At 46.2% G+C, this 10,356-nt stretch overlaps 1 protein-coding gene across 5 annotated transcripts in view; it reads right to left on the bottom strand.

The window, feature by feature from the left end:
- The window catches only part of pacs2 (phosphofurin acidic cluster sorting protein 2), a 195,448-nt gene that overhangs the window by 34,834 nt on the left and 150,258 nt on the right, over positions 1–10,356 (bottom strand). For all 5 annotated transcript variants that reach the window (XM_045708134.1, XM_045708102.1, XM_045708173.1 and 2 more), the window contains 5 exons: positions 6,332–6,405; positions 3,305–3,385; positions 2,453–2,512; positions 998–1,149; positions 544–634 (listed from right to left, as the gene is read on the bottom strand). In XM_045708134.1, the coding sequence (XP_045564090.1) occupies positions 544–634; positions 998–1,149; positions 2,453–2,512; positions 3,305–3,385; positions 6,332–6,405 (458 nt within the window). The remainder of the gene's footprint in view (positions 1–543; positions 635–997; positions 1,150–2,452; positions 2,513–3,304; positions 3,386–6,331; positions 6,406–10,356) is intronic.

Genomic DNA, 10,356 nt, shown 5'->3' on the forward strand with positions numbered 1-10,356 from the left:
CATCCAGGGTATATTATGGTCCTGGGAGGGTGACAGTCTCATCCAGGGTATATTATGGTCCTGGGAGGGTGACAGTCTCATCCAGGGTATATTATGGTCCTGGGCTGAGAGGGTGACAGTCTCATCCAGGGTATATTATGGTCCTGGGCTGAGAGGGTTACAGTCTCATCCAGGGTATATTATGGTCCTGGGCTGAGAGGGTGACAGTCTCAGCCAGGGTATATTATGGTCCTGGGAGGGTGACAGTCTCATCCAGGGTATATTATGGTCCTGGGCTGAGAGGGTTACAGTCTCATCCAGGGTATATTATGGTCCTGGGCTGAGAGGGTTACAGTCTCATCCAGGGTATATTATGGTCCTGGGCTGAGAGGGTGACAGTCTCATCCAGGGTATATTATGGTCCTGGGAGGGTGACAGTCTCATCCAGGGTATATTATGGTCCTGGGAGGGTGACAGTCTCATCCAGGGTATATTATGGTCCTGGGCTGAGAGGGTGACAGTCTCATCCAGGATATAGTGAATGGCAAAGTCAGTTGTTCTCACCGGACTTGGTGGTTCTCTGTGACTCCGGCTGCTGTGGATGCTGCCAATATCTGTCTGAGAACTAGAGAGGGAGAGACCCTCAAAATACGGCCTGAAAGAGAAAGCATCAGAAATAAATACATCTGAAAAGAGTCACTGGAGTCCCTCATTGCCCTGAAATATGTCTGTAGTGTAGACTGCTATGGTGTTACGAGAGTCTACAGCCCTATCTCTGGGGGGGAAAAAGAAAATCACTTAATTTTACATTTACATTTTTACATTTTTAGTCATTTAGCAGACGCTCTTATCCAGAACGACTTACAGTAGTGAATGCATACATTTCATACGTTTGTTTTCCGTACTGGTCCCCCGTGGGAATCGAACCCACAACCCTGGCGTTGCAAACACCGTGCTCTACCAACTGAGCCACACGGGACCACTTAATACACACACTGATAGCTCTCCTCCCACTCACTTGAGTTTAGGTTTCGGGGTGCTGAGAACACTGTCGTCATCGTCAAGTTCTGGTCCACTGTCACTGGGATTCTCAAACTCCAGACTCTCGAGGTCCAGATCCTCCTCTACCTCTGGAGGGGGCTCAGCCGGGTCCTGCTCCGAGTCCAACACCTGGAACATTCAGATAGACGCAGAGACACACGCATACGCGGGAGCATGCAGGGGAACCCACCCCCACACACACGCGCGCGCGGAAAACGCACACAGATAGAAAGACACAGAGACAAGAAGTAAGAAAGAAAGTTATCACACAAGATAACAGATGTTTAACAGTTGCATACATCTACTGAGAAAATTAATGAAAAGGACCCTAGCAGTTTGAAGTAAGTGATATGACACTTAGAAATGCTTAATGTTACCTCGTTTAAAACAGAGTATCAGGGTTGGGTTACCTCGTTTAAAACAGAGTATCAGGGTTGGGTTACCTCGTTTAAAACAGAGTATCAGGGTTGGGTTACCTCGTTTAAAACAGAGTATCAGGGTTGGGTTACCTCGTTTAAAACAGAGTATCAGGGTTGGGTTACCTCGTTTAAAACAGAGTATCAGGGTTGGGTTACCTCGTTTAAAACAGAGTATCAGGGTTGGGTTACCTCGTTTAAAACAGAGTATCAGGGTTGGGTTACCTCGTTTAAAACAGAGTATCAGGGTTGGGTTACCTCGTTTAAAACAGAGTATCAGGGTTGGGTTACCTCGTTTAAAACAGAGTATCAGGGTTGGGTTACCTCGTTTAAAACAGAGTATCAGGGTTGGGTTACCTCGTTTAAAACAGAGTATCAGGGTTGGGTTACCTCGTTTAAAACAGAGTATCAGGGTTGGGTTACCTCGTTTAAAACAGAGTATCAGGGTTGGGTTACCTCGTTTAAAACAGAGTATCAGGGTTGGGTTACCTCGTTTAAAACAGAGTATCAGGGTTGGGTTACCTCGTTTAAAACAGAGTATCAGGGTTGGGTTACCTCGTTTAAAACAGAGTATCAGGGTTGGGTTACCTCGTTTAAAACAGAGTATCAGGGTTGGGTTACCTCGTTTAAAACAGTTTCAGGGTTGGGTTACCTCGTTTAAAACAGAGTATCAGGGTTGGGTTACCTCGTTTAAAACAGAGTATCAGGGTTGGGTTACCTCGTTTAAAACAGAGTATCAGGGTTGGGTTACCTCGTTTAAAACAGAGTATCAGGGTTGGGTTACCTCGTTTAAAACAGAGTATCAGGGTTGGGTTACCTCGTTTAAAACAGAGTATCAGGGTTGGGGTCAATTCCATTTAAATTCCAGTCAATTAAGGAAGTACACTGAAATTCCAATTCTCTTCAATGCTTTTCAATGAGGAACCTTTAGAACTGGGTTTAATTTCTGAATTGACTGGAATAGAAATGGAATTGACCCCAACCCTGGTTAGTATAACAGCTGGACAGGTTGTTACCTCGTCTGAGACTCGGAACCTCTTGATCAGGGCCACCAGTCTCTGTTTAAAGTTCTGCTGCTAAAAGAGGACACAGAAACAACTCCTCATCAAACAGACAGACCCGTCACAAAGACCTAGCCTGGGTCTGTTTACGCGTGGAATAATAGCACACACACCACACACAGACAGACTGGTACCCAGGCTAACAACAACCGGGACAGTAAATCAGTTGCCTAAAGGATTTCCAACAACAAATATGTAGCTTTTTTCTGGGGCGAACCGAACTAGATTAACATAGAAATGTGAGTTATAGATCTGTCATTCTCATTGAAAGGATGTCTGAGAAGGCAGATCTGTTCTACAGGATGTGCTCTATTTCTATGCTTCCTGTCCTTAAGTTAATTTTTGCGTTTTTTTTTTTTTAATTTACACCAGCTTTCAAACGGCTGAAAATATGAAATTGTTGGGGATATTGCAAATACATTTTCGCAGTGGATTAGATGGTGCAATGATTCACAACCAGGCAATGGCAGAAATATTTCTGTATATTGCACCTTTAAAAACAACCCTGAAGGAAGTGGGACCATGTTAAATAAAGGTGAAATAAAAACCATGGCAACGCTGCCGTTTGACCAGCAGGCAGCATCTTAGGCAGAAAACCCCCCCACCCCAAAAAACACACTGGAACATTGTGAATTACCACCGAATGCTTTTTGTTTTTAGCAGGAAACAAATCTCAAACAAAAACATTGTATCTAATCTTATTTCCAATACAATAAGATAAGGCTTATCCATAAACCTCAGCTTGGCTAAGCTTAATGTTTACACAACACAACAAGATGTCTGGAGGACTTTGCTACCATCTCTTACCCTGGTAATTGAGGCAGTCCTCACGATAGACCTCCTGTGCTTCTTAGGCTTCCTCACATCATACTCATCATCCTCAAGGTCCTGGGGATAAATATGTAAACAGTACACTGGGTTAAAACACAGGCAGGGCAGGTTGTCAAACATATACAGTCGTGGCTAAAAGTTTTGAGAATGACACAAATATTAATTTCTACAAAGTTTGTTGCTTCAGTGTCTTTAGATATTTTTGTCAGATGTTACTGTGGAATACTGAAGTATAATTACAAGCATTTCATAAGTGTCAAAGGCTTTTATTGACAATTACATGAAGTTGATGCAAAGAGTCAATATTTGCAGTGTTGACCCTTCTTTTTCAAGACCTCTGCAATCCGCCCTGGCATGCTGTCAATTAACTTCTGGGCCACATCCTGACTGATGGCAGCCCATTCTTGCATAATCAATGCTTGGAGTTTGTCAGAATTTGTGGGTTTTTGTTTGTCCACCCGCCTCTTGAGGATTGACCACAAATTCTCAATGGGATTAAGGTCTGGGGAGTTTCCTGGCCATGGACCCAAAATATCAATGTTTTGTTCCCCGAGCCACTTAGTTATCACTTTTGCCTTATGGCAAGGTGCTCCATCACGCTGGAAAAGGCATTGGTCGTCACCAAACTGTTCCTGGATGGTTGGGAGAAGTTGCTCTCGGAGGATGTGTTGGTAACATTCTTTATTCATGGCTGTGTTCTTAGACAAAATTGTGAGTGAGCCCACTCCCTTGGCTGAGAAGCAACCCCACACATGAATGGTCTCAGGATGCTTTACTGTTGGCATGACACAGGACTGATGGGAGCGCTCACCGTGTCTTCTCCAGACAAGCTTTTTTCCGGATGCCCCAAACAATCGGAAAGGGGATTCATCAGAGAAAATTACTTTAACCCAGTCCTCAGCAGTCCAATTCCTGTACCTTTTGCAGAATATCAGTCTGTCCCTGATGTTTTTCCTGGAGAGAAGTGGCTTCTTTGCTGCCCTTCTTGACACGAGGCCATCCTCCAAAGGTTTTCGCCTCACTGTGCGTGCAGGTGCACTCACACCTGCCTGCTGCCATTCCTGAGCAAGCTCTGTGCTGGTGTTTCCCCGATCCCGCAGCTGAATCAACTTTAGGAGACGGTCCTGGCGCTTGCTGGACTTTCTTGGGCGCCCTGAAGCCTTCTTCACAACATTTGAACCGCTCTCCTTGAAGTTCTTGATGATCCGATAAATGGTTGATTTAGGTGCAATCTTACTGGCAGTAATATCCTTGCCTGTGAAGCCTTTTTTGTGCAAAGCAATGATGACGGCACGTGTTTCCTTGCAGGTAACCATGGTTGACAGAGGAAGAACAATGATTCCAAGCACCACCCTCCTTTTGAAGCTTCCAGTCTGTTATTCGAACTCAATCAGCATGACAGAGTGATCTCCAGCCTTGTCCTCGTCAACACTCACACCTGTGTTAACGAGAGAATCACTGACATGATGTCAGCTGGTCCTTTTGTGGCAGGGCTGAAATGCAGTGGAAATGTTTTTTGGGGGATTCAGTTCATTTGCATGGCAAAGAGGGACTTTGCAATTAATTGCATTTCATCTGATCACTCTTCATAACATTCTGGAGTATATGCCAATTGCCATCATACAAACTGAGGCAGCAGACTTTGTGATAATTAATATTTGTGTCATTCTCAAAACTTTTGGCCACGACTGTACAGTATAACAACCCACTCCAGGGGTATATTCACTAGGAAGCCAACAGAACCCAACAAACAGAACCAAACAGAGCCAACAAACAGAACCAAACAGAGCCAACAGAACCAAACGGAGCCAACAGAACCAAACAGAAGCCAACAAACAGAACCAAACAGAGCCAACAGAACCAAACAGAGCCAACAGAACCAAACAGAAGCCAACAAACAGAACCAAACAGAGCCAACAGAACCAAACAGAGCCAACAGAACCAAACAGAGCCAACAGAACCAAACAGAGCCAACAGAACCAAACAGAAGCCAACAAACAGAACCAAACAGAGCCAACAGAACCAAACAGAGCCAACAAACAGAACCAAACAGAGCCAACAGAACCAAACAGAAGCCAACAGAACCAAACAGAGCCAACAGAACCAAACAGAAGCCAACAAACAGAACCAAACAGAAGCCAACAGAACCAAACAGAAGCCAACAGAATCAAACAGAGCCAACAGAACCAAACAGAGCCAACAGAACCAAACAGTGCCAACAAACAGAACCAAACAGAGCCAGCAGAACCAAACAGAGCCAACAGAACCAAACAGAAGCCAACAGAACCAAACAGAGCCAACAGAACCAAACAGAGCCAACAGAACCAAACAGAAGCCAACAGAATCAAACAGAGCCAACAGAACCAAACAGAGCCAACAGAACCAAACAGAGCCAACAAACAGAACCAAACAGAGCCAACAAACAGAACCAAACAGAGCCAACAGAACCAAACAGAACCAAACAGAGCCAACAGAACCAAACAGAGCCAACAGAACCAAACAGAGCCAGCAGAACCAAACAGAACCAAACAGAACCAAACAGAGCCAACAGAACCAAACAGAGCCAACAGAACCAAACAGAGCCAACAAACAGAACCAAACAGAAGCCAACAAACAGAACCAAACAGAGCCAGCAGAACCAAACAGAACCAAACAGAACCAAACAGAACCAAACAGAGCCAACAGAACCAAACAGAAGCCAACAGAACCAAACAGAGCCAACAGAACCAAACAGAAGCCAACAGAACCAAACAGAGCCAGCAGAACCAAACAGAAGCCAACAAACAGAACCAAACAGAGCCAACAGAACCAAACAGAGCCAGCAGAACCAAACAGAAGCCAACAAACAGAACCAAACAGAAGCAAAAATGATGAAATAAGGAAGGACTACTTTTCCGTTGCTAAATGTTTTGTTACGTTGCAAAACGAATGAATACACCTCTGTGTTTCTCCCGTCTGTTCGGCCTCAGCGAGGATAACGTATCGGACTGTATTTGTACTGACCTGACCCTGAACAGCATCATCGCTGGCCTCCTGCTCTGAAGAGAAACTCTCATACTCCTCCTCTGAATAGGTATCTAGAAAGCACAAACACACACACACACACACACACACACACACACACACACACACACACACACACACACAGACAAATTAACCTAATGCTGCTGAAGCAAGCTGTAGAATATCACGTCACAAGCTGCCAGGGTTGTTAAATCATCCATCCATTTTTATTTTTTATTGTGGTCTTCACATTTCACAAGCAGTAATGCAGTTCAGAGTACTACATGGCACTTTGGTAAAGAGCTCTTTGATACAATTTTGATCTAATTGGCGCCTGCTTTATGCAGAGAAAATGTACCTTACAAGATTAACTACTAGTCTCTTTTACCCTCTGCTCAGTGCTCTGCCCGGCTGGCTGAATAATGGATTCCTACAGAACCGTGGTCTGAGACTGTGTCGATACGCATCTGACCATTTGATCTACTGTTTTACCAGGCTGCCAGAAAGGCTGATTCGGATGGAATGGAACCACGACTGTTAACCCAAACTAGAGCAAAGAGCTGTACTGTGTCAAAGCCTACCTCAGTAGCCATGCCCGGGTAGAACCACTGTACTGTGTCAAAGCCTACCTCAGTAGCCATGCCTGGGAGGAACCACTGTACTGTGTCAAAGCCTACCTCAGTAGCCATGCCTGGGAGGAACCACTGTACTGTGTCAAAGCCTACCTCAGTAGCCATGCCTGGGAGGAACCACTGTACTGTGTCACAGCTGCCTACCTCAGTAGCCATGCCTGGGAGGAACCACTGTACTGTGTCAAAGCCTACCTCAGTAGCCATGCCTGGGAGGAACCACTGTACTGTGTCACAGCTGCCTACCTCAGTAGCCATGCCTGGGTCGAACCACTGTACTGGGTCACAGCTGCCTACCTCAGTAGCCATGCCCGGGTCGAACCACTGTATTGGGTCACAGCTGCCTACCTCAGTAGCCATGCCCGGGTAGAACCACTGTATTGGGTCACAGCTGCCTACCTCAGTAGCCATGCCCGGGTAGAACCACTGTATTGGGTCACAGCTGCCTACCTCAGTAGCTATGCCCGGGTAGAACCACTGTACTGTGTCAAAGCCTACCTCAGTAGCCATGCCCGGGTAGAACCACTGTACTGTGTCAAAGCCTACCTCAGTAGCCATGCCTGGGAGGAACCACTGTACTGTGTCAAAGCCTACCTCAGTAGCCATGCCTGGGAGGAACCACTGTACTGTGTCACAGCTGCCTACCTCAGTAGCCATGCCTGGGTCGAACCACTGTACTGGGTCACAGCTGCCTACCTCAGTAGCCATGCCCGGGTCGAACCACTGTATTGGGTCACAGCTGCCTACCTCAGTAGCCATGCCCGGGTAGAACCACTGTATTGGGTCACAGCTGCCTACCTCAGTAGCCATGCCCGGGTAGAACCACTGTATTGGGTCACAGCTGCCTACCTCAGTAGCTATGCCCGGGTAGAACCACTGTACTGTGTCAAAGCCTACCTCAGTAGCCATGCCTGGGTAGAACCACTGTACTGGGTCACAGCTGCCTACCTCAGTAGCCATGCCCGGTAGAACCACTGTACTGGGTCACAGCTGCCTACCTCAGTAGCCATGCCTGGGTAGAACCACTGTACTGTGTCAAAGCCTACCTCAGTAGCCATGCCTGGGTCGAACCACTGTACTGGGTCACAGCTGCCTACCTCAGTAGCCATGCCCGGGTAGAACCACTGTACTGGGTCACAGCTGCCTACCTCAGTAGCCATGCCTGGGTAGAACCACTGTACTGGGTCACAGCTGCCTACCTCAGTAGCCATGCCTGGGTAGAACCACCGTATTGGGTCACAGCTGCCTACCTGTGCATTTAATCTAGTTCCTCCCCCTGCAGAGCTTTGTGTAACAGCGTACCTGTATACCTCAGTAGAACCACCATGTTGTGTAACAGCGTACCTGAATACCTCAGTAGAACCACTATGTTGTGTAACAGCATACCTCAGTAGAACCACCATGTTGTGTAACAGTGTACCTGAATACCTCAGTAGAACCACCATGTTGTGTAACAGCATACCTCAGTAGAACCACCATGTTGTGTAACAGCGTACCTGTATACCTCAGTAGAACCACCATGTTGTGTAACAGCGTACCTCAGTAGAACCACCATGTTGTGTAACAGCGTACCTGAATACCTCAGTAGAACCACCATGTTGTGTAACAGCGTACCTGAATACCTCAGTAGAACCACCATGTTGTGTAACAGCGTACCTCAGTAGAACCACCATGTTGTGTAACAGCGTACCTGAATACCTCAGTAGAACCACCATGTTGTGTAACAGCATACCTCAGTAGAACCACCATGTTGTGTAACAGCGTACCTCAGTAGAACCACCATGTTGTGTAACAGCATACCTCAGTAGAACCACCATGTTGTGTAACAGCGTACCTGAATACCTCAGTAGAACCACCATGTTGTGTAACAGCATACCTCAGTAGAACCTCCATGTTGTGTAACAGCGTACCTCAGTAGAACCACCATGTTGTGTAACAGCATACCTCAGTAGAACCACCATGTTGTGTAACAGCGTACCTGAATACCTCAGTAGAGCCACCATGTTGTGTAACAGCGTACCTGAATACCTCAGTAGAACCACCATGTTGTGTAACAGCGTACCTCAGTAGAACCACCATGTTGTGTAACAGCGTACCTGAATACCCCAGTAGAACCACCATGTTGTGTAACAGCGTACCTGAATACCTCAGTAGAACCACCATGTTGTGTAACAGCGTACCTCAGTAGAACCACCATGTTGTGTAACAGCATACCTGAATACCTCAGTAGAACCACCATGTTGTGTAACAGCGTACCTGAATACCTCAGTAGAACCACCATGTTGTGTAACAGCGTACCTGAATACCTCAGTAGAACCACCATGTTGTGTAACAGCGTACCTCAGTAGAACCACCATGTTGTGTAACAGCGTACCTGAATACCTCAGTAGAACCACCATGTTGTGTAACAGCGTACCTGAATACCTCAGTAGAACCACCATGTTGTGTAACAGCGTACCTGAATACCTCAGTAGAACCACCATGTTGTGTAATAGCGTACCTCAGTAGAACCACCATGTTGTGTAACAGCGTACCTCAGTAGAACCACCATGTTGTGTAACAGCGTACCTGAATACCTCAGTAGAACCACCATGTTGTGTAACAGCGTACCTGTATACCTCAGTAGAACCACCATGTTGTGTAACAGCGTACCTGAATACCTCAGTAGAACCACTATGTTGTGTAACAGCGTACCTCAGTAGAACCACCATGTTGTGTAACAGTGTACCTGAATACCTCAGTAGAACCACCATGTTGTGTAACAGCATACCTCAGTAGAACCACCATGTTGTGTAACAGCGTACCTGTATACCTCAGTAGAACCACCATGTTGTGTAACAGCGTACCTCAGTAGAACCACCATGTTGTGTAACAGCGTACCTGAATACCTCAGTAGAACCACCATGTTGTGTAACAGCGTACCTGAATACCTCAGTAGAACCACCATGTTGTGTAACAGCGTACCTCAGTAGAACCACCATGTTGTGTAACAGCGTACCTGAATACCTCAGTAGAACCACCATGTTGTGTAACAGCATACCTCAGTAGAACCACCATGTTGTGTAACAGCGTACCTCAGTAGAACCACCATGTTGTGTAACAGCATACCTCAGTAGAACCACCATGTTGTGTAACAGCGTACCTGAATACCTCAGTAGAACCACCATGTTGTGTAACAGCATACCTCAGTAGAACCACCATGTTGTGTAACAGCGTACCTGAATACCTCAGTAGAACCACCATGTTGTGTAACAGCATACCTCAGTAGAACCACCATGTTGTGTAACAGCGTACCTGAATACCTCAGTAGAACCACCATGTTGTGTAGCAGCATACCTCAGTAGAACCACCATGTTGTGTAACAGCGTACCTGAATACCTCAGTAGAACCACCATG

Source organism: Salmo salar, chromosome ssa01, assembly GCF_905237065.1.
Source record: "Salmo salar chromosome ssa01, Ssal_v3.1, whole genome shotgun sequence".
Lineage (NCBI taxonomy): Eukaryota > Metazoa > Chordata > Actinopteri > Salmoniformes > Salmonidae > Salmo > Salmo salar.